Source organism: Aythya ferina, assembly GCF_964211825.1.
Source record: "Aythya ferina genome assembly, chromosome: 21".
Lineage (NCBI taxonomy): Eukaryota > Metazoa > Chordata > Aves > Anseriformes > Anatidae > Aythya > Aythya ferina.
The window spans coordinates 4,726,080-4,753,853 of NC_140319.1; the positions used below are offsets into that span (position 1 = coordinate 4,726,080).

Below are 27,774 nucleotides of genomic sequence, written 5' to 3' on the forward strand. Positions count from 1 at the left end.
GAGCCCAGCGCCACGGCTGCCCCCCTCCCTCTCCTCCTCTTCCTCCTCCTCCTCCACCTCCTCCTCCTCCTTCTTCTGCAGCACATGGGAAGCAAAAACTTTCTCTCCTCCTCCGCAGGGTGCCCCCGGCAGCCCCCCGCCGCCTCCCGGGCCGGACCCCGCGGCGGATCGCAGCTGGAGGATGCGGCTCTGCTCGGCTCCTGCGCTCCCATCCCCCGGGCGATGAGGAATGAGCCGTTTTGGGAGCATCCCCCGCCGCTTTGAGGGCTGGGGAGGAGCGGATTGAGACTTGGATCGGACCTGGCAGAGGGTCACCGAAGGGATTTGTGCAGGAAAGGAGCTGTTTGCGGGGAAAAAAGAAAAAAATATATATATATATTAAAAAAAAAAATCAGATGCTGTAGCAACACCAGGGAGGCAGCGCTGCATTGCTTTGCTTCAGCCCCATCATGGGCACGGGCATGTGCTCGAGGAGGCAGAAGGGGCTCCTGCAGACCGGGTTTTGCCTGCTGGCCGTGGTGTGCTTAGGCTCGGGAGTTTTCCTGTACCATCACTTGCAGCAGAAGGTGCGGAGCGCTGAAGCCTTGGCCCAGAAATACAAGCAGCAGCAGGAAGCGCTGTCTGCCCAGCTCCAAGGTGAGTGACCGGCTGTGTGCGTGCCTTCCGAGCTTCCTTTGCTTCCCCCCCAGCCCAGTGACAGGCAGGGATCATTTGTGGAGTGAGGTTTGACTTGTAAAGAGCTCTACGAAGATGTCTCTTGTTTTTTTCCCCCCCTTGCTTTCTAGAGTTCCTCAGCCTGCAGTCTGAATTGCTGCACGCAGCAGCAAGGGGACGGCTGGGGTGGGGAGTTCAGCTGTGTCCTGCTGGATTCAGATCTCCCTACAGCTCCCCTTGGCTACATGGATCTAAATGTGAAGCAGTAAAAATACAGACAGGGCTTGCACAGGCTGCTGGAGCGGGCTCCAAGACCTGGCTGTGCTCTCTGGCCAGGTCCAGAAAGTGAATAAATAGGCAGGGGGCCCTCTAGTAAAGTTTGTTGTATTGTCTGTTACCTTTGTGAGAAAATAAACCCTTTTCTCAAGAGATCAGTCTGTGGCTCCTGCCAGCTCGTTTGGGGCTGATTGGAAGCTCGCTGCTTACAGCATCTTTAAAAAAAATAAAACCAGAGGAGGCAATGAGCGCTGGTTCCTGTGGCGAGAGCAGCTGGAAGGCACGCGTGGTGTGTGTGTGCCTCCCTCCCCTTTCTCCCCCCTTCATTTGTCCTGCTTACAGAGATGCCTGCCAGTGGGAGTGACGTTTTAGCCCGTGGAGACATCCCAGCAGGGAAGGCTGAAGTCACGTTACGTTGTCCCACTGCTGAACTGTCTCTCCTGTGGACGGCTGAGACTTCCCCGTCTGCCCGAGCTGTGGTGCCAGCACCTCTCACTCCACTTGGGCTCCGTTTGCTGAGCTTCCTGCAGAGCAGCTGGGGAGGAATTCGCTCCTTGGGAGCCCCTGGTTGTGTGTAGTGCTGGATGGGTTATTCTAAGTGCCCACAGGACGAGTCTTCCGTGGACAAGATGCAGTTTGCATGTGGCTGGTGCAAGGTCAGGAGGCTGATTTAAGGCTTTTTCACAGAGCAGGCGGGATTAGATGGTGGTGCTTAAATCCAGAGCTCTTCCTCGGGCTGAAATCAAGCGTGGGGTGTCTGCTCTGGCCTCTGCTCACACAGTGATTTTGGTTCTGTGTTGCTGGGGATTTCTGCATGTTTGTGGCTCAAGATGTGACTTCTGGGTTAAACCTTTTCAGGTGGCTTTGTGTGCAGTGTTGTGATGAGAATTGAACATGAGCTTGTGCTCAGGGCTCTGTATTTCCATCAGAATTGGGGAAGCAAAGTGCTGCACATGTTTGTCACTGGAGGAAACATGCTTTTAAAAAAACAATGTTTTGAATTGATCCATCAAGCGTAAAGGTTTCCTGCTATTACCTTACATTTTGTTTCCTTTTCTTCTCACTCTGTCACGAGGCATTCAAACACCCACAGCTCCTGGTGTGCTGCACAGTCCCAGCCCCTGCAGTCCCCACCTGCATCCCGTGTTTGCGACGCTGAGACCAGCAGGGCAGAAGCCATCCCCTGTCCTCTCCTGGCATCGCTTGGAGAGGGGCTGCTTCAAGGAATGAGCCAACAGCCTCAGGGAACCCCGCTTCTGGGAACAGCAGGCTCCAGCCAACAGCTGAGACAGGCTCATAATATTTTTTTTTCCACCCAAATATGTTTGAGCAGCAGCGCTGTGGCCTGTTGCTGGGGTTTCTAACCCTCCACCAGCCCTCCTGTTCCTAAATACAGTCGTTGCCATGGATACCCTTTTTTATTTTCACAAGACACTTGTCCAACAGTTTTCAGAGGCAAAGCTTCTTTTAGGATTTGGGAGAGGCAGGCCCTAAATAGGGGCCGCCTCCGTGCAGCCGCATCCTGCACACCTGGCCGTGGCCCTGCACAGCTGGTGGTGCTGGGTGCTGAGCAGGGAGCTGGGTGCCAGCACCCCGAGGCTCTCCTGCCCCGTGCTGGCTTGGAGTGAGACTTGAATTGCTGCTGGTCTGCGGTGTCCGATTCGTCTTCCCAGCCCTACAGAAGGAGGATGTGTTATGGGGTGGAATTCAGCGCTGTTTGTTTCCTCCTCCTCTTAGGCTCGAGCACCAGATGCGGTTAATGCTTCTGGCTGCCTCGAAATTCAGCTGGAAAGGGCAAAGTTTGGGCCGAGAGCGAGTGAAAGGGAAATCAAGCGGAGGAGGGAGTGGAGAGGGATGGTCAGAGCTGCCTTGAAACAGGAGCGCCTGTCCCACACGCAGCCAGGGAACAGAGCTCGTCTTCTCTCTCAAAAGAAGAGCAAAGCAGCTGCTGACCTTGCTGCAGGGTAAAACAAAATAAAAACATGCAAAGAGAGGTGCTGCCGGTGGTGTGTGACCCTCTCAGCCTCCTGGAGCCTGCTGCTGGCTGGCACCCATCCCACCGGGCAGCTTGGTGCCCCTCTCGTTGTGCTCCGAGTGGCATTGAGGAGGAATCTGCTGGGTTTTTCTGTCCCTGCATCCCTCGTGTTCCTGCACGGAGGTGTCTGAGACTGCGCGGAGCCTCCTTGCCAGACGCTGGGCTCTGCTTTAAGGGCTGGGATTTGGGATCTCTCTCGGCAGCAGGGCTGGTGCTGTGGGTTATTAGCTGTGATGTGGCTGGATGGGGGCTGGCAGGAGGGTTTCTCTGTAACAAGGAGAGCAGCTGAGAAGAAAGCTCTTTGCAGGTGATAAGCTGGGCCCGTCTGCAAGGCAGGAATCGCTGTCTTCCCGTCACGGATCTCCTAAACTCTCCCTGGCAGATGTTTATCTCCGTACAGCTGAGATAACAGTCCCTTCACCCTGCTTTCTGAGGTCTTGTAAAATGAGAACATGTCTGTGGAAAGCCTGGCCTGTTCTCCTCTCCCAAAGGCAAGGCACTGCAAGGGATTTCATTGTTCCAGCTCTGCATTTTTAGCTCACTTGGCAGCAGGTGACAGTGCTTTTGCGCTGACTGCTGGCTGGATTCCAGCCTGAATTTAGACACTGACCACCCTCCACTCCCTCTTGGAGCTGTGAATTGTTAAAGACTTCCTGGCTTCCTGTCTGCTCGAGCTGCAAGTGCCATTTTGGCCGGCTGGGCTGGGGCTGGATCCCACTGCAGAGGTGAGCGGGGAGACTGCCCTGCTGCTGAGCTGTGCAGAGCTGCACCCAGCTTCTCCAGGCTCTGCAGACCCAGAGAAATGGCAGAGGAGAGAATTTATTTTATTTTTTTACTTGCTGGAGGTTACTTCAGCTTATTCTATTTATGTATTTTTAAAAATATATATGTTAAAAAAATCCTCTGCTTTGTGGAGCTTGCGCTGTGCCTTCTGCTGTTGCAAACCTATTGCTGTAGGGGCTTTCCAGTGCTTTAGTCTTGCGTGTGCTGAGTGAGCACCTGGTAGCTCGGGGTTATCTGAGCAGCTTTCTGCCCAAAATAGTGATTTTCTGCCTGCTCCTGTGCGAGTGAACTTCCCACCACGTCAGATACTTGTGCTCAGGTGCTCTGCTAGGTGAGACTGCAAGAAAGTGAGATGCTCTTAGCAAAAACACGCATGCCCTGAGCTCACGAGGCTTTGGGGCAGTGGCTGACGTGTTTCAGCTGACTGTTGTGTTGAACGAGGCTTCTCAGCATGTGTCGAGAAAGCACTCACAGTCTCTTATGTGCTTACCTGCTCGCACAGCGAGCCGGCCAGGGAAAGCCCTCGGGGTGATGCTGGGAAGTGCCTAAAAATAAAGCTGTCACTGGAGCAGACGCTTGGACAGCCGCAGCAGTGGGCTTGCTGCTTATCGCTGTGCTCAGCGAGGGAGGTGTCCTTCCAGGCTAGCCACAAATGAATATTTCTGCAGGGATGGTTTGGAGAAGGCCTCGCTTCAGAGGAAAGCATCAAGGAAGCGGCCCGGCCCAGGGGAAGGATCCTCACTGCTGGCATGTCTCTGGGTTAGGAAGGGAAGCCAGAAGGAAGGAGATAACGTGGCTGGAGGCTGGGAATTCCTGAGCAAGAGCACCACGCTTCCTGCCCCGTGAGGAAGGTGGAAGAGGGAATTGAATGGCTCAGGGGAGATGATTTGGGTGTGAAAGTGTGCCTGGGGAACAGCTCCTCGCTCTGAGCTTGCTGTGCCGTGAGCCCAGGCTGGTAAAGCCTAAAAAATTGTCCTCGTACCTGCACTGTCTAAAAGCAGCATGCTCCAGGAGGAGCCAACTGTCTTGTACTGCCGGGGCTTGATTTCAGGCCAGGACGAGTCACCGCCTGGAAGCACCGAAGCTGCTCCTCGGGGGACAGTGGGATGCCGGGATATTTGGATTCAGTTCCCTTCTTGGAGCCAGGACCTTCAGTGTGTAGACTGCCAGCCTACCTGCAGGCTGAGGTAATGCTCTAGGGGGCTTGGGAAGCAGCTGAACTGCCACCAGTGAGACCCTTGGGGCTCAGCACTTTATGTCTGGCTTGAAATACCACCCCTTGCTCCCCTGATTTGCTCAGGCACTCAGTTGTTGCTGGAGACGACTGTAAATATGAACAGATCTGCTGCTGGTAAACCAAAGCATGATGAAAATCCTAGGCTTGGACCCAGCTGGTGTCATGAGTTTGGCTTAAAAAAGGCAGAGGTAAACGAGCTGGAGGTTATTTTTCTGTGCAGAACAGACCCTTCCAGCAGGGATCCAACCCCCAGCCATCGAGAGTCTCCTGTAAAGCCACCAGGACAGCGCAGACCACGCACGACCCTCGCAGTGGCGCTGAGGATGAGCTGTTGGGTAGGTGGTGGAGACGAGAGCTGTGTGACCTCTTACAGTCTGCGGCGGTGAAAACCACTCAAACCATCCTACCTGCGGGCTCCTCAGAGGCTTTGAAATAAGTGGTGGCGGAGCACAGGCTGGGAGAGGTGTGTCTGCGGGGTGATGTTGAGGGGTATTGCTTTCCAGCACGCTTTATTCGATGCCAGGTTGGATTTGCGCAGCCGGCTCTCCTGTCACCGTGCCGTGCTCAGCCTCTGCACCCTCCTCGCTTTGCCTGCAGGACTGCTCAAGGCTTGGCAGTAATTTAAAGTGCAGAAACACCAACTCGTGCTGACATCTGGGCTTCACTTCGCTTGCAGGGAGTCTGAAGGCTCAAAACCCACACGTGGTTATGTGATGTGACTGGCGCTGGGCTGCTGTTGATCAGTGAAAGCCGTGAGCTTCACCCCGTTGTTGCTCACCCATGGAGAAGGCAGCGGAGGAGATGGGTGGCTGGAATTCCCTGCCTGGGGAGAAATGGGTGGGGTGGCAAAAAGGTGCTGCTCTCAGGTGGTTTTTTCTTTTCCTTCAGGGGCTACGAAAGTGCCAGTTGTGCTGGTGGTAAGGCAAGGAGAGTCCTCATCAAAGTGAGGTTCTTGTACATCCCTTCCTCAGTGTCACGGTTCCCGTGTGGTGTGCAGGATAATTTAGGCAAATGCCTGACTTCTAAGATGCCAGGATCACCTCTGAGCACTTCTTTGTGCTTCTTTGAGAGCCACATCTGTGCCACTGTTGGTCAACTCTAAAACAGATATACGGGTGCTTTGTGGCACTGTGGGAGCCTCGGTGCAGAGGGGCTGCAGGAGCTGCCTGCTTGCAGCTGGATGCCGGGACTCGGGGACAGCTCTCCGTTAGTGCTCAGGCGTCAGAGCGGATTAAAATCATCATCCGTCAGGAGGTTTCTCTGGCACTTCCATTTGTCATGTGGCTGCTGCACAAAGCAGCCTCGTCCCTCTCCCTGCTCAGCTCCCCTGCGCAGAGTACAGATGCTCTTTTGTGTGTAGAGGAGAGGGAGCTGCTGACTCGCTCTTCCTTAGTGGCCTTGAGGGCCTGTTAATGGTCGGGGATGGAGACGGGGGTGGAAGGGGAGAAAAGATCTCTCCTACGTGCTGCTGATCCAGAGCAGAGAGCCTGGAAGGCTCTGGCTGTGCTGAGCCTGGAGGTGGGCTTGGCCTGTAGATGTGCAGCTCAGCCACTGGCCGCCAAATCCAGCTCACAGCCCAGGCTCCGAAGCAAAACCTGAGTGCAGAGACTCGCAGGATGAGGCTGGTGTTGGACTGGGAATCTGCTGCCAGCTGGGAGCAGACAAGGGCTGGACTGGTGGCTGGCCCTGAAGCTCTTATTGCTCAGGGTGTCAGATACGTGTGTGTGCTTCAGCACTGTTGGTTTGCTTGGCTTAGAATTTAGGTGAGAATATATGGGAGGAAATGTCAGGGTTTAATCTCACGCTCTGCCTCTCTCTGCTTCCCCAGTGGTGTACGAGCACAGATCCCGGCTGGAGCGATCCCTGCAGAAGGAGCGAGGGGAGCACAAGAAGACGAAGGAAGGTAAGTCTCTGGCGGAGCAGTGGCCGAACAACACTCCAGCAGTCCCGTGGGGAGATGCACACGTGGCACCCAGAGCCTTTTCTGTCATCTATGCAGTGTGTGGCTGTCTGGGAGGCAGGTTCTGTTCTCTTACATTCCTACAGATGTCTTCAGTCTAATCTGCAAGTGATAGCACCCATCCTGATGTGTCTGAGCACTTCAGAAGTGATAGCAATACCTAGCATTAGAATGCTTTTCTGTAGAAATAGTAACTTCTAAGTGATCTGAAGATGCTGAGCTCTATAAGGACTTCATAATATTGGCATCCCTACACTCCCCAGTACTCAGACACTCCAGACTGCCACATCCTTTAAAGCTGCTGTACAAGAGTAAATACACACAGGCAGGCCCTTGTAAATCCCAGGTCATTTAATTGTCTTCTTTTCCGTTTCTAGATTTTTTAGTGTATAAATTAGAAGCTCAGGAAGCTCTCAACAAGGAGAAGGTACGTACAGTTTATTCCTCAGAGTGTCTGTATTTTCCTGCGTGTTTGTAAGGATGGCCAAGACCTTTGTGGTACCACCACAGTCATGAGGCCAGGGCTGCTGTGTGGGCTGTATGAAAGATGGTGAGAACATTTGGTCCAAAAGCAACTTTGGCCGACTCAATCTTGCAAGGCTGATCACGTGTAAAGATCTGCTTCATCTTAGGGATAGATCAGGTGTGAAGATCTGCTTCATCTTAAGGCTGTGTTGTGCCAGAGCTGTTCTGCTTGCTCTCTCCTGTGCGATAGCGCAGTGGAAGGGTTACAGCCCTTTGTGGAGTCACAAGGCTAGTTTTATTCCTTTCTCAGAGCATCTGTTGGTGAGATGCTGAGGGAGAGGAACAGCTTTTAGCTTGCTCATCTGTGGGTGAATGTCATCTTGTTACACGAAGGAACTCGTGGATGAATATCTGAATATTCTAACGGCTGGGCAGCTTGCTTGCAATTTGTACTCACTTGCTGGTAATACTTCATACCTTACTGAGTCTTCATCTTGCTGCTGATGCGGTGCCTGGGCGGGTGTTGATGTGTTTCACATGCCTTAAGCTTTTCTGGGACCTAATGGCACCATTAAATCTTTTCTTATTATTTTTTTTTTTCCAGCAAGACTCTATGAACAGATATGGGGCCCTCAGTTCCCAGCACAAGATCCTGAAGGTAAGGTTTTGGTCTGATTTCAGTCCTCACCATTTGCTACACATTAGAGTGCTCCCTGGAAGGTAGCTCAGAGCTTTCACTTACCAGAGATGCCTGGGAGAGACCAAGGTCTTCCTGCAGCTAGTGCCAGCCCAGAGGGCTGTGGATCCATGGTCCCGTGGCGTTGATCCATGTTTCTTCCTGGCTGTTCAGATTTATGGGAGTTTTCCTATTTATTCTGTTGGGCTTTGTGTCAGATTACGGCCTCGGTGTATACCTCATTTCAATGGTAGCCTTTGTGCAGCTTATCACAGAGGAGTTTTGTTGCCCAGCACGTTCTTTTGTGTTCCGTAGCATGAAAATGGGCCTCTTCGCTGCGTCCTGCCCTGCTGGGCTAGGAGAATGTACCTTAAGGCCAAGTGGGGTGGCTCACAGTGGCTTTAAAGCTTATCAAATGCTCTACCTGAACCATCTCACAATGCAAAAGTTGGGTTTTGTTAGCGCAATGCAGCTGTGTTCTGTTGGTGGTGATGATTTCCTTAATGTTGTCTTGAGCTGGAGCGTTTCCAGCCAAGCAGTGATTTAGTTCTGGGACGTAGGGAGCGGGCTGGGATCCAGCAGCCCCGAGCACCACGGAGCAGAGCTGGACGTCCAGCTGCCTGCCTTTGGAGTCAAGCTCTGGGAGGACGGAAGCGCAGCTCCCTTGGGCATTATCCAGCCCTGGGAACACTCCTCAGCACTGACTTTTCCTCCTCGTAACAACTGCAGCCTGAGCAGCGTGCTCCGGTTTGCTTCTTGCCCAGGGACAGTGAGAACACTTCATCCTGGCTCTCTTTCTCCTACTGCCTTTTATTGGGAGGAATTTTTCATCTATTTTGTAACTGCATTTACAGCTGCTGAAAGACAGGCAAGCCCTTGGGACTGAAGTGTGGTGGATTAGAGCTTCCCCCTCCTGAAAACGCAGCACTCAGCTCTACTTGTAGCTAGCTATGGGGCTTAGAATAACGTGTGTTTCTGGAGCACGGGCAAAAAATGCTTCCCACTTGTTCTAGCTTCTTGACAAAGAAGAATGCTGCCAAAAACATCATTACTGAGGATGCAGAAGTGGGTGATTGACATGTAATGCTGAACAGAAACGACGAGCCCTGTTAAGCTGAAGGTCCCAAAGGTGACCAAAACTTCTGTGAATCCACCCCAGCGTTACCTGGCTTTGGTGTTTGTGGCCACTGGTGCTGTACCTGACAGCCTGGGTCGTGGTGTGACCCCACAGGACAGCTCTGTAGCCCACGGTTGCCTTCCTTTAGGTTCGTTTTCTTCTGCTCACTGCCCTCGTTTGTCAACGTTTTGTTTTGCTGTGTGCAGTTGGAGATGAGGGGCTCTGCAGGGAACCACCATGCAGAGAAGGCATCGTATGGTGCTGGCTGGGGTTCGGGCTGCTGGGGTGTGTGTGTCAGCAGGAAACTCAGCTCCCTGCTGTGGGATCTGGGCTGTCCTCAGAGCTCTGAGGGTGCTGGGGCTGACCCTTGATCAAATCCCCCATGCTGGTCTCTGCTGAGACTGCTGGTTTGCTGCCACTGCTGCTCTTTTCCACGTGGGCTCTCCTGATGCACCAGGTACCAAAGGAAAGCTTTCGGTTTTGCACTGCCTTTTTCTAGCTGCTTACAGAAGAAAGGGATCAAGCTTGCTTGACTCCTGAGCCGTTCTGATCTGTAGTGAAGCTCTCTGTGCCTGATTAACGTCTGCAACAGGCAGCCCAGTCTCAAGGGCTTGGCTTTGTCCAAAAATAGCGGCTGCAGCACTTGCCTGTGTCTGGATTCCTGCTGGGGCCAGACTTCATCTCCTTATAACTCCTTTCATCTTCTTGAGTGAAGACTGAGTATTTTTTTTTTTAGCATCTTTCTGTAGAACGCCTCCTGGCACTCACGGAACAGGCAGGCAGCTTTAAACAAAAGACTTCTTCACATGGGCTTCCTGAAACTGCGGGGACCTGGAAGCTTGCAGCGAGGTGTGCCCTTCCTTTGCTTGTGGGCGAGTCGGGACGCGGGGTTCCTGATTTCTCCCACATTAGCTGAGTGTTCCCAGTGCTGCAGCACTGGCATGGTGGGCAGGGTCCCAGCGATGCGTGACGGCAGTGTGCTCTCTGTATTCCCTCACCCCTCTGTGTTTGTGCATCATTTCCACCCCCCTCATGTGCAGTGTCCTGCAGTTTCTGCTTGGTTAAGCACAGCAGCATCTCTGAGGCAGGAGGGGAATGATGTGAGCCAGATGGGCAGCTCTGGACATGAGAGGTTCCTTGGGGCTTTGCTGGCTCGAGAATGCTCTGCTTCCACTTCTCTTAAATCATATTTTTTGGAAAAAAAAAAATCAGGTAGCATATTCCGGGGCTCCTGTCCTGCAGCCACCACACAGCTCAGCATCTTTAGATCCTTCCTGAAGTTTTCAAGCCCCAGCCTCAGTAACTGGGTAGGAGTGAGGCTGCTCTGTGTGCTTCGTGAGCTGGGCTCAGGTGCTCTGGGTGACCTTGGCCAAGGCACTTCTCTGTTCAGCTTCCTGCTGTTGTCAGAGGAGAATTTGAGATTTCCCCCCCTTCTTCCTGACCATGAGCAGTCTGGGGACACACAGCTCGTGGCAGACAGAACATGGGCTGGAAATTAATTGACCTGAGCTGATGAGGACTTCAGATTCCTTGAATTGCTCAGGGTTTCTGGTTAAAAACCAATTCTCGTGTGCTGATGTTGGTGGTTTCTCTGAGGTGGTCAGCATCCAAATGATTGGAGGGGTCTGGTTTCCCTGCGCTGCTTTTTGCCGGTGGCTCTGATGGAGCTGTAAGTACCCAAGGTCTCTGAAAGCCAGAGCAGGAATCTTTTTTTATTCTCTTTAATTTCCTTTCTGCTTCTGTGATCTGATTAACCCAACATCCTTGTCTCTTCTTTGTTCTCTCTCTGGGACCCCTTCATACTGAAAGTTTTTTCTTCCGTTGCGCGTATTTTTGGAGCACGGTTATTTCGCTTCTTTTAGCTAAGGATAATTGCTCTGGGGGAGAATGCCTGGGACACAGATACTTTGTTTTACTGGGGATAAATGCCAGCATCGATAGCATTTTTTTAGCATTTAAAGAAAAAAAGGGAAAAAAGACATTTGTTTTACAGGAAGGTTAATTGAAACTGCTGCCTGCGTCCTGAGGAGCTGCTGTGTGGAGGGGCCAGGGTTCACCTGGGAGCCAATCCATCTGCATAGCTAATTGGTGTTGACAAACTGAATGTGGAAGGGTCCCTGCGTTACCATGGGGACCAGAAAGGAGGTGAATTCTGGTTCAGTGGGTCTGAGCAAAGGGATGTCTCGGCGCGTTTTCTTCTCCGGCTCTGCGAGAGGGGAGGGGAAGAGATGGTGTGCTGCAAAGCTCTTACCTGATGAGTTCTGGCCTGCTTCAGATATGGTCTGGGGTCTGCTGGGTGTCCTGCTATCCAGGTTAAACCTTAGCCCTGCTTCAAGGTGAGCTACTTCTGCAGCGAGTCCCTGCACTGTGGGAACATTTATCCTTGCAGGTAATGCTGTCCTTAAGCATCTCAGGGACTCGGGGAAGTACCCAGGATTTGTGCTGTGTATCTCAGGCGTTTGGGTTGCTATCAGCTGAGATAAGAGCCTGAGTTGCTCTTACTGAGCTGAGTGCCGGGGAGGAGTAGGAGTGTTCTTGGCCGTGTCCCAGAGCCTCCATCTCTCTTTCAGGCAGGCATGGACTTGCTCACACACTTCTCTTACAGTTGAGTAGCTTCTAGGGAGATCTCCCATGCTGCTTCACAATGCTTTGGCATTTTACATCACTCTCAAACCAAAGAACAATCTTTTTATCTGGAATTTTTAGCTGCCTTATTGGAGGAACCGAAGTCTCATCTGCCTCCCCAAGCAACTCATTAAACAGAGACACTTGAGTGGCACTTGACAACAGTTAATTTACTCCTCCCCTCCCTAATTGTACTGATTTCTTTTTGTATTCAGAACCAGCATGAAGATGTCAAGAAGCAGCTGCTTGACCTGCAGCTGCAGCACAACAGCTTGAAACTAGAACATCGTAAGACACTGGAGACCCACAACCAAAAGTACGCCCAGCTGCAGCAGGAGAAGGATAATGAAGTCACAAACTTGCAGGGTAAGTGTGATGGAGAGCCAAGAAAACACCAGGTAGAGAGCGGGTCATGAAGATCTGAGCTCAGGAGAGGACAGTGGCTGTTCTCCAGGCCCTCCAAAAGGTCTGGAGAACTGTAGGAATACCTGTGTGTGACTGCAGGGATCTGGGGCTGTAACTGCACTGGCACAGGGACATAGAGGAGCAGAGATTCCTTTTTTTTTTTTTTTATAGCCCCTTGGGAGACTGTGTTACCTTGGATTTAACTGGTCTTTGAGTTCACTGGGGTTCAGAGACCCTGCACTGTTGTACTGCGTGGGCATCCCTGGCTTCTGTCAGCAGCAACAGCATTTCTTGTGGTATTTTCCAAGCCTAATTTAATTTTGCTGACTGCTTTTACTGCAGCTGCTACTTACCATATTTGTGTGGATTTGCAGAGCCAGGTGAGATGAAAACGTTGTGCCAAGTGCTGACCACATTCAGACTGAAACAGCCCATGTCCCAAGGAGGGGACACTCAAAATGGATGAGACACCCCAAAAGTAGGAGGTGTGAGGCTAAGGCAGAGGTGTGTGCCTGTAGTTCCACCGTAGACGAGGCAGAAACAAGAGGTTTATCCACCAGATAATCCTGCCTTCCCCTGTCCTTTCTCTAGTGGGAAGGTGTAGCCAAGTTAGCAGAGAGATTTTCTGTGCAGAGAAATAACATCATGACATTTAGAGATCCCATCTATTTCAGCATATATTTTTCACTTCACTGTATGCATTTAAAAAAAAAAAAAAAAGAAAAAAAAGAAAGAAACCAATTTCTCTTCCTGAAACACCAGAATTCTGTAAATTCCAACACTTAAGTTTGGGGGAGAGTTAAACATACTTCTTGTAATTAATTGTGTAGGTCTATAAAATGCACTTAATATGCAAGTATTGCAGAGAATACCCAATCCATTTAATTCCTAAAGAGTTGTTTCTATTCAGTCTACTGCTTAATTAGATCATGTTTTTTTTTTAAGATTCACATCTGCTCTTACTTGAATCGGGTCTGGGAGAGTGACAGCTGCTGTCACTTTCTGTGGATGACCAGCAGAGCCCCAGTACCTGGGGAGTACTCACGGGTTAAAAAAAAGAACTTGAGCACAAGCAAGCAAAACCTAAACATCTGATTCAATCTCACTTCTTGAAATATGCAGCCACCAATGGAGTAAGAAAATTAATTCTGCCACGGGAAAGAATAATGATCAGAAAAGCAATCTGAAGAAGGAGGCTAGCCAGGAAGGTCAGCGTAAGGCTGAGATGCATTAATATTCTCTGTACACCTTCCCAGGCTGTTGCTCACTCAGTCCCATCTCTTTTCTGTGCTTGAAGCTCAAACTGGCTACTAAATCTTCCTTTAAGAGAAAGTGCTGGTAACCATGGCATACAAAAGAGCAAGACAGTCTTCTGAGAAGTGGCAGAGAGCTAGCAGCATTGCTAATGCCTTATTTTCTTTCTGTATGTTCCATTAGTGCTTTCTATATATAATGTGTCCTCAGGAGAGGTGCTGGAAGGTGTGGCTCCACCAGCAGGGACAGTGAAGAAGGAGAGGGTTCTGAACAGTCAGCATTGCTGCGGGATTAGTGCTGGGTTCAGTTGTGAAAAGGAAACCCTTGTCCCAGGGGTGCTGGAGGAGAGCAGAAGCCCACAGAAGTACGAAGGAGCTGGGTTTGGTGGCTCTTTGTCGCTTTACAGTTTGGGGGCATCTCTCAGGTCGGGGACAAAGCTGCCTGGATGTGCATGGAGTGGGGACTGATGCTGCTGTACCATGCAACCCAGTGGTTGTGGTGCTGCTGAGGTGGTCGCACCCTGTTCCTCAAAATCCCTCCTTCTGGAAGTGGTTTTTGAATGCCAGTTAACAGGCTGTGAGTACATGCTCTTGCTAAGCCAGCTGAAGCTTCCTGATCTTGTTAACATGGGCCTTTTTAATCCTGTTTGCCTCTTTTCCCCCTCCTGCTGCGTTATGATCTATTTTCTCTTCTGCTTTGTAAGAATTGCAGTCTATTTATGCTGCGTTTCACACCCCAGCACAGTCTGTCCTCTGCTGTTCCCCCACTCTCATTCCGCGCTTTCCATTTTTCCCTCACCGCACACTGGCACAGCCTGCTCTGAAGGCAGAAGGCTGGGTTTGAGCACTGCTGAACCTGTCTTACAGATAAAAGGGCCCTGTAGCTATAACTGAAGCTTTTCTCCCATTGATGCCATTGATTAAAAACCCCTGGCGATGCCACTTGGAGCAGAACTTCACACCTCTGCCATGCTGGTGGCAGAGGAGGGCCCTGCCTTGGCACGAGGGTTTTGATTTCCAGGTTCTGAAGACCTGGATGTGAGTGAGGCTCAGAGAAACTCTGCTTCTTCTGGACGTCTCTCCCCACTTGAGATGCCTCTGGTTCTCCTGAAGGGCTGCGGGGGTGTCTCTGCTGTGCTCAGAGGTCTGAGGAGTAGTGGTCCTGGAGCCTTCTGCTGCTCCTTCTGATGTTAAATCTTTAACACAAGGGAATAACACAGTTTGCAACCTCGATAGCACTGTCCTGTCCCAGGGGCGGGTGTTATAGAAAGATATACCCCTGTAATTAGAAATATCTACAAGCTTGAGCTGAAATCGTGCATGTGATTCAGCCTGCAGCCGAGTGACTGCTAGGGGAAAAAATCCCCTCCCTGTCACAGCAGATGCAGCAATTTCTGCTTGCAGAGAAACCCTAGTGCACGCAGTTAATGGTATTTTAAGAGAGCTTCAGGCTCCAAAATAAGGCTGATATTTTTTGTGTCAGTCTTTCTTTTTATTTGGAGAACACATAGTTATCTACAAGGCACTGAAACGTAAGTTTGTGTCTTGTCATTGAAGCACTAAGTGTGCAGGGAGCTTGAAAGGAGCCCAGTCTGGGAGCTGCAAGGCACAGGCTTGCTGCTTAATAGCATGGGAATAAACATCCCTGAGGACCGAGTTGTTCTATGCTTGCTTTTTGTTTGCTGTGTGTTCTTATTTGTACCATCCTTTCAAGAAGCTGCTTCTCCGTGCAGCTGGGGGGAAGCTGGGTTGAATCTGGTGCATTCAGGAGCCCTGCAGAGCTCTCCTCGTGTCTCTCAGCCCCCAGGTTCCTGTAGTGGGGGCACTGACTGCTGCTTTCCCTGCTCTCCAGCTGCAACGTATAAGGGAAATGAAGAAATAAATCAAATTATTTTGAAAGCGAGCACAGAAAGAGCCTGCCCCTGCTAGAAACAGTTAGCAGAGTCTCTCTGGAGAGGAGCAAGTTCCTTGGGTGGGGAGAAGAGATGGGAGGAACAGTAATTTGGGTCTGGTAGGTCTGTTTGGCTAGCTCCTAGCTAGTGTTTCACTCTAGTTCTTGAGCTTGGAGAGAGACGTGAGGTTTCAGAAGAATTAATGGTAAGGACAGACACTGCAGTTGCAGAAGTAGCTCTCTTAAGTGAATTTGTTCTTCTCTTGCAGATACAGTTTTTAAACTCAGAGAAGAGAGCAAGCTTCTTCGCAAGGCCCACCAGGAAGTTCACTCTCAGCTCCTTAATGCCCAGGTAATCCACAAGGGGATGCTTGGGGCCATGTGGGACAACCTTTCGTTGGGGCCTGGGTGCACTATGAAATGCTCCCCTCCCTAAATAATAAGTCTGGTTAGTAACTGCATTCCTGCATGGTGAGTTGCCTAAAATAGTGCTGGTGGAAGCAATGGAGAGGCTTTCTGGATACATTTTCCAACCTGGAATCTGTCCCAATAGCTGGAAGCGCAGATGAACCACTGGGACTCGTGTAGCTTAAGTGAGCTTGAACCAGCTTCTTCCCACCTCTGGAACACCTCCTGTCAGTTACCTGCATCTCAAATGCTTCTACCAGAAGTGATTATGAATTGCCTCTGTGTATGCCTATAAAATTAATTGCAGAGTGAACCAGCAATGCAGAGGTGCCTTGCCTAGCTTGCTGGGAATACAAATAAGTGCTCGCCAACCTTGGAAGAAAGGTCCCCTTCTGTCTCTTTTTGAAGCGTTACTGGAGGTAGACCTTGGAAAGATTCAGAAAAATCTTTGCAAACAAGACGTCAGTGTTCAGTAATGAAGGTGCTGGAGGGAGGCTTTGAATCTGGAGGCCAGGTCCGAGATGCAAGCAGGGTTGGCTCAAGGCTAGAGAGACAGCAGAGCATGAAGTCTTGTTGGTATGGCATTGTGCTCGTGCTCTGCAGGTGCTGTAAGCCTCCCCAGCACGCTGCAGTCCTCCCATCACCGAGTGCTGCTCACCCAGCTTGAAGGGGGAGCTGCCAGGTGACCTGGAAGAGGAGAGAAAGTCTGCTGGAAGAAGTAGAAGGGAGGGATTTAGGGTCTCCACAGCTTCTTTCTGGCTCTTGTACTGAGTCAACACGCAAGCACCTTTGTGAATGTGCTTTGTTAGGAGTTGCACTGCAGTCTGGATTAGCCTTGCCTGGTGATTAACAGCCTCCTGGTGATTAACAGCCTCCTGGTAAGTGCTCCCGTGGATCATAGGACGAGCTCAAAGCAAGGAGCTACTTGGGGTTGGTGCTGTTGACAGCTTATTCTTCTCAACTGGAGGCTGCATTTCTACTGGAAGCATAGGGGAGGTGGCTCTTGATTTCTACAAGTTTACTCTTGAGTCCTGCCCTGAGCTGCCCTGCAGAAACACAGGGAGTGGGTGGCTCCAGAGCACTGCAGGTAGCTGCTTGTTCCAGCCAGGAAGCCCAGGTCCCTGACACCAGAGGCAGCTGTTGTTTGACAGCTCTTTGGCTCACGTTGGTGTGGTTTGAGGGGGCTCAAGTGGACTCTTGGTGTTTTTGACTTCCCTGCCTTCCGCACTGGGACCTGCCGCTGAGCTGTTCTCATCTGTTCCTCCTCCACAAGGCCACAGCAGGCTGGTGAGGTTCTCCACATGGACACCTGCAGTGTGCTTGCTGGAAAGCAGAGACCTTGGGTCTCCCTAGGGGTGAATCCAGCAAGCCCTTACCAGCAACTGAAGCATCAGACCATCACAAGCTTCTCCAGTGCTACTGGCAGGCCAATATTGCAGTGCAGCCTCTATCGCAGTGCGGCTCAGCCTTCACCTGTAGACCTCCTGAGCAAACCTCCAAAGTAGCTGTGAGTTTTACTGCTTGGCAGCTCGTTCCCAAGAAACACTGAGAGCTGGGCAGCACCCAGCAGGCAGGGCTTGGGCTGGGATCAGAAGGTCCCAGCTCTGCTTTTGTCCTGCTGGGTCAATGCAGGGTGCGTTTGCGTTGGGCACAGCAGGTAGGAGCTTTTAGAGAAAGTTGGCTGGAGACAGTTAATGCTGCTGAGCTGAGCACTTGCAGATTGAACACCACAGGGGCACCAGTTTAGAGGAGTAACTTGCGTCCTAGATGTCGTGTTCACTTTTCAGAGATGCTGATGAGTTCCCCGAGCCTTATAGCCAGGTGACTGAGCCCACAGTGGCTGTCACAGCAGCTGCTCTGCAAGGTAAAACGAGGCAGGGAAGAACAGAGCCCTGTGTGCACAGCTTGCTATCACAGGGTGCCAGCAGCGTGCGGGCACCTGTGTGTGTGCTGCTTCCCCTCTGGGCAGCCCACCTGCACAGCCTCTCCACGGGCACAAGGTTTGCTTCCATCTGTCTCCTTCTGGCTGGAAGCAATCCCCTGCTAGGGCTACGTCCCACGAACGGCTCTTGGCTTCCTTTTCCTTTCCTCGTTCTTTTTTTATTTTAGCTCTGCTGAGTTGTTTTGTTGGCTTTTTGTTTTGTTTTAATGTTTGTTTTAAGGTCAAATTTCAGGGGGAAGAACTGAAATCAACAAAGCCTGCTCAGGAATTAATTTCCTGCTAAACTTTCCTTGCTGCTTGGAAGCTTTCCTGCTCTGCCCAGTCCCCACTCTGGTCCATTTCCAGGTACCTTGGCAAGCACATGAAAAGCTCTCTCCCCTCACTTCCCTATAAATAATGGGGGTAGGAGCGGGGAGCTTTTCCTGGATAGCTTTCTCAAGCTCTCCTTTTCAGGGTTGGATCTGGAAGAAAAAAGCTGCAGTAGAAAGAAAAGAGTTACGTTTGTTTAACAGTCCGGGAGAATCAATTTTTCATTTGTCTTGCAAAGTAAATTGAATTGTCAGGTGGAATTATGCCAATTATTGTCAGCCCCTCTGAGATGAAAACATCTTTGTCCTGTGGAGGCATTTCTCTATAGCAGCTAACCTGAATGTACATGAGAGGCAGAGGAGGAGAAGGAGACACACCTACAAGAGCCAGGACAGGATTTTTGTGCAAAAGCAGGGGTTATGTTAACAGCTCGTGCAGTACATAGCGTTGCTCAGAGTTTTGGTGTCGTGGGTCAGTGTTTCCAAGGTGAAAGTATGCAGTGAAATAAGATGCAAGACTGGCAAAGAGACAATACAAAATATCTATAAAATCTGGAGGGAAAGCTCAAGACTAGCCTCGACTTGTGATTAATGGTTGGGGATTATCTCCAGCTGTATATATACGGCTTCTTTTTTTAGGGGTGTATCTGTGCTGTGCAACTGGTCGTGAGCATGGCTGTTCTTAGCAAGGAGTTGTTCAACCCTGTTATCACGCGAGGTTTTTCTGTACCTCTTTTGTTCCCTCAGACCCAGATGGAAGAGTTCAGGCAGCTCAAGGAAGCTCTGCAGAAGATGCCAAGCTTCAAAGGAGGAGGAGGAGGAGGAGGAAAGGGGCAGCAGCAGCAGCTCCAGGTGCTGAAGGAGCAGCCCCTGGGGCCAGGCAGCAGCCAGCTGCAGCTCATGAGGCAGAAGGTGTGGTACTCCTGAGTAGCTGGGAGGCTTTCCAGGGCTTCTGGGGGTTTTCAGCCCTGGACTTTGAACTTGAGGGAATGCAGTCTGTTCCTCTGATGCTCACTCTTTGCCTTTCTTCCCTGCAGGCTTTTCCAGTCAATCTGGAGAATCGCCCGGCTGGGAGCCTGCTGGCATCGCAGGTCTCTGGGCTGCGGAAGCAGGCAGATGGTCCTCTGCTGCCGGGCCAGGGCTCCTACAGCAACAACGGCCCCAGGTCACAGGGGAGCGTGCTCGTTACCCACCCGGCCCCTCTGCAAGATGCCAATTTGCCACCGGAGGCTGTGCCAGCCTGGCCAGCAGGACACGGGGACAGCCATGTCATCCGATTCACCCGGACTGTGAACAGCCTCCCGAACGGGAACCCAGTAAGTTCTGCAGAGCTGGTGCTTCTTGTCTCCCTGAGAGCACGCACCATGTGCTGGGCACTAAGAAGAACTGCTGAATCTGTCTCACTCCAGAAGCCTGTATCTAAAAAAATAAAAAATAAAAAAATTTACTCATTCCTCTGGAAAAAGGAAGCCAGTTCACTAGGGACTGGGTTTGCCTTTTGCATTAACCTTGTTAATTTCCTGCAGTCTGCGCTAAAATAAGAAATTCTTGTCTTATTTCAGGATTGTGAACAGCAGTGAGAATACTTGGAAGCTGCTGTGCATATTGTGAGCTTGTTCTAGTGAGCACAGTGAGGAACAATAACTGCTAAAAAGGTCAATCATCTAAGTATAGTTAGCTACAAATGCAATTACTATTATTATTGCAATGTGTTTCTTTGTTTAAGCGTTGGTGGTGCTCCTTTTTCTCTTGGAGATCAAGCTACCTGAGATGAGACATGCCTGGATCCCATAGGATCCAAATCACTTCCTCTTGGCTGCATGGAAGCAGAGTGACCTCTCGTACTGCAGGCTGGCTGGACAGGGCTGTGGATTTATTCTGGAGCACTCTGAGTCTGTAGTTCCTTGACAAAAGATTTCTGGCCCCTGAGTGTCAAATGCAAGAGAGGTCTGCAAGAATATGATAAGATCAGGAGCTTGTGTGTATCCTGAGCATGTCTGTGTGTCCTCCCTGCAGGATGTAAAGATGGTGATGCGCATTCATGTGAACAGCCACGAGGAAGGCCAGGCTCCTGCATTGTCACTGTCTGATCTGAAGCAACCCTCTGCAGCAGAGAAGCCCAAAGTGCCAGACAACCACCACTCAACAGGGAGCAAACAAGTGCAAATGCAAAGGTTGGTGATGCAAAGCTCCCCTCTACTCTGCCCTCAGGATCAGAGGTACCACATAGCCTAATCTCTGGTCTTGCTCCTTTTGTGTTTCTTGTGGTTTCTACTTGGAAAACAATTGAAGAAAGTGTTATTTATTTATCCCTTCACAATCTACTTCTTGTAACTGCACGCTGTTGCAGGCATCCATCTCAGCCCGAAACCAGAAGATTGGTCATGCTGCAGGCACTGCTGCGTGAATGCAGACGTGTGGGTGCTGGGCTGGCAAGAGAGGAGCAAGGATTGCAAGGATTCTGTGCTGTTGGAGCACCCTCTGTAGTGTGCCTTTGTACTTGAGCTGCTTGTTAAAGGGATTGCATGGGGAGGAGGGAAAAGAATTACTGCTGGGTGAGATTGGGTCAGTGTGTGTTTCCCACTAGCTGGAGTGGAGGGTGGAAGCCATTCATCTTCAGCACCAGGGTGGCTAAGGAATTCCTTCCCTTCCTCTAAATAAGAGTGATTAAGTTGTGTTGTAGAGCCATAATTTGCTCATTTTGAGCTTGGAAAGAGCATTCACAGGAGGGTGCAATGTGTTCCTGCAGGTAACAGGGTTGGTGATTATTGCAGTATGGTATTTGTATTGCTGTGGTACCTGGGGGTCTAGGCAAGGACCAGGATCCTGTTGTACTGGATGCTGCACAAGAGGAACTGTTTTGTGTCTTAGCAGCACTCACAGAAGACAAGTCTGCTGTGTAAAAGGAAGAAAATGTCTTTCTGAGGCTGTAATTCATCAAATTCTGGCCAGAATCCAAAAACTGACTCAGAAAATAGTGCTTCCTTATTTAACTTATTTATCATCTGTGTGTGTCCAGGTCAGATCTGTGCAGTTTACTGGAGAGGAAAAAAAAAATTAATTCCTGCTTTATTTATAAAAGAGACTTTGGGATCTCATTCCAAACTATCCATCAGCTAGATTCTATTAATGCATTTTCTCTACCCTGTTTGTTGTTCACTTAACCTGCAATCTTTTCAGGTCAGAGATTGTGCTCTGCATGTTTTTTTTCAAAGGGTAGTATCCTCCCCATGCTGCTTCAGTAGGCAACATCCTCTGTGAAACTCAGAATGCAAATACTGGCCTTGGTTTGGCAAATGACTTCCCAAGGACAGAGACCATGCTTTTCCTGTCCTGGATCTATCATCGAGAAACTATTGAGCAGCTAAAGGCTGTCGTTTACATTGGGTGGTGGTTGTGATGTGAGTGCAAAACCCAGCTTTCTTGGGAGGTGCCCATGGTAAGAACAACACCAGACTGCAGAAGAGGCCGTGCGTCCCGTGCCAAGAGCTGTTGCACAAGGTGGCTGAGACCAGCAGATTCCAGATGGGAATTGTTGGGCTCGATGGCCAGTTCGCATGGTGATGGCTTTGTAATGGGAAATCTGAGCTAAAGGCTGGGCTGTGTTTTTTCTTACTTGCAAGTTTGTGTGGTAGTAATATGCTGGCTTCAAAACGCTGCTAAAGCTGGGGCCACTTAAGAGCCTGAGGCAGGGAGAAGCACTGTGTTGTGGTGGAATTACAGCTAACCTCACCAAATAAAGAAAGAAAATACTTTATTTTTCCCATGTTCACCTTAAAAACAAACAAGCAAAAAAAAAAAAAAAACACACGAAAAAACAAACAAACACCACCACCAAAACCATATGCCAATGCTTCATTTCAATTATTTGTCCCTGTTCTGTTTGTACAAGGGAGAGACACAGGCTGTTTGAGCGTTTTATAAAGAGACCTTGATTAAAGCACCTATCCTAGCTGCAAATCTTCATAAAGAGCTTGTAACTTTAAAGAGCACCAGACAATGGAAATCAGCACTTCTGTATTGCAGCTCTTCTATTTATTTTGAAATATATACTTTTTCCCCTCATAAGTCAAAACCCTGCAGTTTTACTTTAGCAGCACTTTTCATTTTAAACGACGTTGGAACATAGAGGAGTTCTGGTTTGGGTATTTTTGAAGAAACTGAGATTTATGTATTTGGGTGTGTGTGAGGCTTGAGTAAGCATCAATTTTGAGTTGAAGTTTATTGCTATGTGGATGTTACCGTATCAGCTAAATAAGATCAAGGCAGTTCTACAAATTGTGTTTATAAAGCATGACTTATGTGGCACATGTTCTGTTTCACGTAGCTGCTGGTAACTAATGCAATTGCTATTTTGAGAAAAAAAATGAATCAAGACAAACTTGTGCATGCATTGTAGGTTGGTTTTCTGCTTGGCGTTACGAAATGGTGTTTTGAAAGTTCTCTTGCATGTGCTGAGTCAGGAGGTGCCTGTTTTGTTTTGTGCTGTTGCTGCAGCTGGAAGGACATAGTCAACAAAGTCAATGCCCAGATGGACGGCGCCCAAGTGCACAGTTACCCTGAGAGCCTTCACCTCGACCCCAGGCCTGGGCAAGAGACTCAGAAGGGCAGCTCGCAGCCACCGGGTCAGAAGAGAGTAGCAGAGCATCAAACAGCTGACCGGGGAAGCGAGAAGGAGAAGACAGATAATGAAGAGCTAGAAATGGGTATGCTTTCCCTAATTCCGTGCTGTACAGCACTATTTTATAGCGGGGTCCCTCCAGACCACTGTTCTGACAAGACAATCAGCCTCCTATAGGAATTGGTTTAATGCTGGTAGTGGGTTTTCTAGTTTAGTTAATTGCCTCTGTCAAAAAGACACTGATGCCAATCCTGCGTGTTGCTAGGCTGAGGCAGTGACCATCAGGTGGCTTTCTATGCAACTAACTGATGGCTGTGGGCTTGAATGCAGGAGAACAGGGCAGGTGGGGGCTGGGGCTGCTCTAAGGATTCCCTTTGAAATGCTATATATTGCATCCTATAGGCGTTGTAAAGATGACCAGATCAGGGTTTTTTGTGAGCTCCCTTTTTGTGAGTGGGTTTATTTGTTTTTAATCCAGAGATTACTCTAATAATTGTATCCCTTCCTCGCAGATGCAGGAATGATTGAGAGGGAGAACTTGCATTCTCAGAAGGAGACTGTTGTCCAGGAGCCCATGGTAAGAAATGCAGCTGTGCTGTCATCAGGACACAGCCCTTCCTATAAATAAGAACCCAGTAATCTCATTTAAGTAGATGCTTTCCCAGAAGTCTCTGTAATGTACAACTCCAATTTCCTTTCTGGTTCTGGGGGGATTCAGATGGACAGTGAAAACTGAGGTTTTTTGGTTTTAGAGCCATGAGTGTGCTTGGTGAGATGGATAACTGGAGAATTGCTATGAAGCCAGTGCTGCCTGTCTGCTTGGATGTTAAGACAATTCTTCATCTCAATTTTCCTATTTAAAAAAAAAAAAAAAAAAAAGAAATAGAGGATGGGAAAAGACGGGAATGCTGCTAAGAGTAATCAGTGGTCTGTTCCGGGGGGACAATACTCCTGTGCTCTTACTGGTGTAGTGCCAGTCCTTCCTCCTGAGATCTGGGTCCCTTCTGGGTGACAGCCTTTCCCAGCTCCTTGGCTTGCTGCTGACGGTGGGTTCATGTTGGCCTCTGCCTCCCGAGTGGATATCTTCTCTGGTACTCACACGAGGCTTTTCTTGTCCAGATGCCGGATGATGCTGCAGATCCTGCCCAGGATCCCAATAACCAAGGTGAGGATGAGTTTGAGGAGGCTGAACTGGAGAGACCTGACTTTGAAGAGAAGGTGGGAGGTTTGGAGAAGTTCAAGGAACCCAGCGTGAAAGAAGAGTCTAAGGAGAAGCCACCGAAGGTGACTGACACAAGGGCAGCCAGCAGGGGCCCAGGGAGAGATTCCTGGCTGTGGATGGGGCGAGTCGGGGGAGGCAGAGAGCTTAAGGGCTCAAAGGAAAGCAGCACATTCCTGCACGGATCCATAATGCTGCTGCAAGGATGTGGCAGGCAGGAGAAACCTCTCTGAAAATCAGCAGGTCAGTACCAGAACCAGTTCTGGCTCCGTCCCCTCGGCTTCTTGAAGTGAGCACAAGTATTTGGAGCACCTACGTGGCTGGAGAGACATGGAACAGGAGATGTCTCACTACATGGCTATTACTGTGGCTGTATGCTCTTTTTTAGCACTTCAGGTATTAAAAGTAGAGACAACAGCAGGGGCCTATGCTTGGGGTCTGCTCAGAGCAGCCCTTGCTGTTTGTGGGCAAACAGCAGACTCCTGACAGCAGTGACAGGGTGCAGAAGTTCTGCTTTCTTGTTCGCCTGCTTGCAGGTGACAGCCATTTATTTTGCAAAGTGTTGCTTGCTGTCTGAAGCCAGGCTCTGCATCAGGGAAATATCAGTTTGTTTTGACATGCACCCGAGTGTTGCTTGGTTTAAAAAGGAGCGTTTTATCTGTCAGGCTTTAAAGTCATGATCAGTGGTGAGGTTAAAAAAAACAAATCCAGGCCAATTTAGTCAAGCAAGGAGGATATCTTTCAGATGGGGCCGCGCTGCATTCCCTAAAGCTCAACCATAAATAAATTGTGGATACCTAATGAGTTGTATAAGGAGAAGTGTTGGTGAGAACCTGTGTTAACAAGTACCACTTCCCTGAAAATGTTTGTTTTACCAGCTTGGGCAACTTCTCCCTGCTATCTGGGCCAGACCATGCAGGGGGCACACCTTACAGTAATGTCTGAAGCCCACTTTGGGAAGAGATGGTGGAACAAACGTTCCTGTCCTTCTGCTTTCCTCGCTTCCCTTTTCTCTGGGCTGGTTTACACCGAGCTCCTCCTCACTTTTTAATGCATCCAGGTTCAGTGCAGTGCGAGCCTGCTTGTCCTGTGGGGACTGGGCACAGACCACATTTGTACCAGCAGTGCTGAGTCAGGTTGAGCTTCTCCCAGATGCAAAGGCAAACGCTGCCAGTTCATCTCATTCCTCTCCAGGTCTCGAGGTTGTGGTTCTAAGAGCAGAGTAGGTCAGGGTAGAACAGCTGGCTTGTTGTGAAGGAGTTGTCTAAGAAAGCAGATGTCCGGCTTAACTGTATTTGCTGGAAGATGGAAGGCAAGCAGCCCTGTTGGAGTGTCTGTAAATCAGCCTTGTCTGAGTACCCAGACCCTTCTGTGAGCTGTAAATTATTTAAAGCGTTAATATTTCAATCCTCACCAGTGAGAGAGGCTCTAAAAATATCCCTGCTAGTTTGTTCTGTTTTGTCTTCAAATTTGGTGGCGGGACGTAGCGAGGGGAGCACAAAGACCTCGAGCTGGGCTGATGCAGAAGCCGTGCAGGACGTGCGTGGCTGCCTGCAGCCTGGGACCTGATGCAACTGCTGCATGTGTGAGGGTGGGGAAGGTACAAATGGAGCTGGGGTTGTTTCACTGCCTCTCTGCTGCCCTGATTCCTGAGCCCAATGTTTTCCAGACCTGGGGCAGCAATGCCAGAGGGTTTATTCCCCGCAGGGGCTGGAAATGGGTCGGGGCAGTGCTCAGTGTCCAACGTTGTGTATCTTTCAGGATGCTGGCAGACCTGCCAAGCCCAGGGAGGACCCGATGGATGACTATCAAGAAGACCAGGAGCAAGAAATTGTACGACACCAAGGTTCCTCTTCTTTCCCTCTTTGGTGCGATTGTTACCTGGGTCTGTTGGGATTCAGGAGCTGAGCGTGGCTCGGCTTTTAGGAAACCAGATACGAGCACTGCCTTCAGTTTTGTCTCTGCACAGTGAGGGATTATTCCTGTGGTAAGAAGTTTACCAGGAGCCCTGTCATCTGCTGCTGCGGGCCCAACCTTCCTCTCTGGGGAAGAGCTGGGGAGAACTGCCCTGTGCTCCCAGCAGGGTCACTGGGTTACGGGCAGCAGGCTGAACGAGAGCTTGGGTGGCTGAAGAATGAGAGGGGACTCCTGGGGAACTGCTGTATTGGTAACCATCGCTGTCATCGGTAGGATGGGAGATGCTTCCAGCGGAGAGGTTTGGTCCTGGCTAAAAGACGGAGAAAGCTTTTAAAATCTGAATTGGAGGAGAGATCCATAAAGAACTGAACTTTTATTTTGTGAAGGGTGGAAGTAGGAGAGTGGTTTTTTTCTTTCCTCATGTGTAAATCTGTAGCTGAGATGAACTCAGAGTTTCGTGGCAGCTGCTCGGGGATGTGTTCTCCATTGGAGGCGGTCTCCGTGACAGGGAGCTGAGTGAATGGAGACACGACAGCTTTCCGTGCAGCCCCCAGAGCCAGCTGAGTGTTGCCAGCTACCTTACGGTAACATTTAAGTGGGACGTTTGGTTCACCAGCCTTGAAAGTACACGATTTTTTGTAACTAGAATGCAAAGGAGACGGGAAAAAGTATTCATGTAGGTGCTGCTGAGCACCATTTCTATATGAGGTGCACGGGGGGAAATATTTGTTCCATGCTTGATTTGAGATCCAGGCATCTGTGAAAGGGGCATTGTGTGAGCCCCAGGAGGGGTCACTGCTTCCTCCTGGCTCACCTGGATGGAAATGAAGGATTCTCTGCAGTCTTGTTAAGAGCATTGAGTTGTATTCATCCTCTTCTTGTCCTTTGTGAGTGGCTGCTGCTGGCATTTTCTGCAGTTTCAGCACGCTTGCTGATGAATTAAGGGTTTGGACTGCCTGCTGGAAGTGAGGATTAAAAAAAAGGTAATGGGTGGGGAGGAGAAAAGCAAAGCTGATGTCAGGAGCTCTCCTTGCCCTGTGTAAGAACCTGGCTTGTACACTCTCTAGTTGGATACCAAGGTGCCAGCAGTCCTGTCTGGGACTGTTACAGCAGTTCGAATGTGGTGGAGGTCGGGTATCCTCTCATGTAATAGTGGCAACAGGCTGAGATGTTAAAGCGCATGAAACGTGGGCTTCTCAACTCTGCTTCTTGGCAAAGTGAACTGCCAATGTCAGCGACAGGTCCCTGGCAGAGCTGCGCTCCTCCCTGCCCCTGGGTTCCCCAAGCTGGGCTGGTTGGGTAGATCTGCTCTGTGCAGGAGCAACGTGGTGCTGAGCGTTAGGGTCTCCTTTTCCAGCTGGGCCCTGCTGATTTTTCCTTCCTGGCTGTTCCCTCTGCACCCAGGAGGATCACGGCGGTGAGGTGGATGACAACGACGACCTGGAACTGGTGCAAGAGCGGAAAGAGCACGCGGGCATCCGGGGAGCTGACGGCAAGAAGGATGACTACTACTGAGAGATGCTGAAGGAAGATGGATGTGCTAGGAGTGAGGGGACAAGAACTCCTCCCAGGAACTGGCTCCTGGACTAAGCAGAGCCCGGAACAAAGGCAGGAGGAGACGGCTGCCTTGGCAGGCACCGAGCAAGGTGCTTGCAGGTGTGCGTTGCATCTACGTGCGTGGGGCCACTCCTGCTTCTCTGGCCGATAGCATGGAAGTGCTCTCAGACTGTAGGAATGATTTTATCCTGCTGCTTCTTTTAGAAGCATGTGTTGATTTATTAAGTTCTTCACCCTCTTGTTTTCCCCATCCCCTCTCTAACTGGAGAATGTTTCTTTTTTTTTTTTTTTTCTTTCTTTTTTTTTTTTTTTTTTTTTTTACTGCCTGGGCAGGGGGAGGGATGCAGGACTATAAAAGGGTGCCTGAGCTGGTCCCTGGACTTACTTGACTGGTTGCTAATACAAAGGAATCTGTCTTCATAAAA

The 27,774-nt window shown here is 50.0% G+C and overlaps 1 protein-coding gene across 2 annotated transcripts; it reads left to right on the forward strand.

Moving 5' to 3' along the window:
• LOC311422351 (uncharacterized protein) lies at positions 1–27,774 on the forward strand. Of its 2 annotated transcripts, none has more exons than XM_084495292.1 (14): positions 1–636; positions 6,814–6,888; positions 7,323–7,372; positions 8,015–8,068; positions 12,044–12,194; positions 15,647–15,729; positions 18,783–18,947; positions 19,073–19,351; positions 20,052–20,209; positions 22,533–22,741; positions 23,169–23,233; positions 23,776–23,940; positions 25,637–25,721; positions 27,197–27,774. In XM_084495292.1, the coding sequence occupies exons 1-14, from the start codon at positions 450–452 to the stop codon at positions 27,211–27,213; spliced, it is 1,743 nt and encodes a 580-aa protein (XP_084351418.1). In that variant the 5' UTR covers positions 1–449; the 3' UTR covers positions 27,214–27,774. The 2 variants fall into 2 exon arrangements, with proteins under 2 accessions (XP_084351418.1, XP_084351417.1); XM_084495291.1 differs by having other exon boundaries at positions 2–636; positions 25,637–25,708.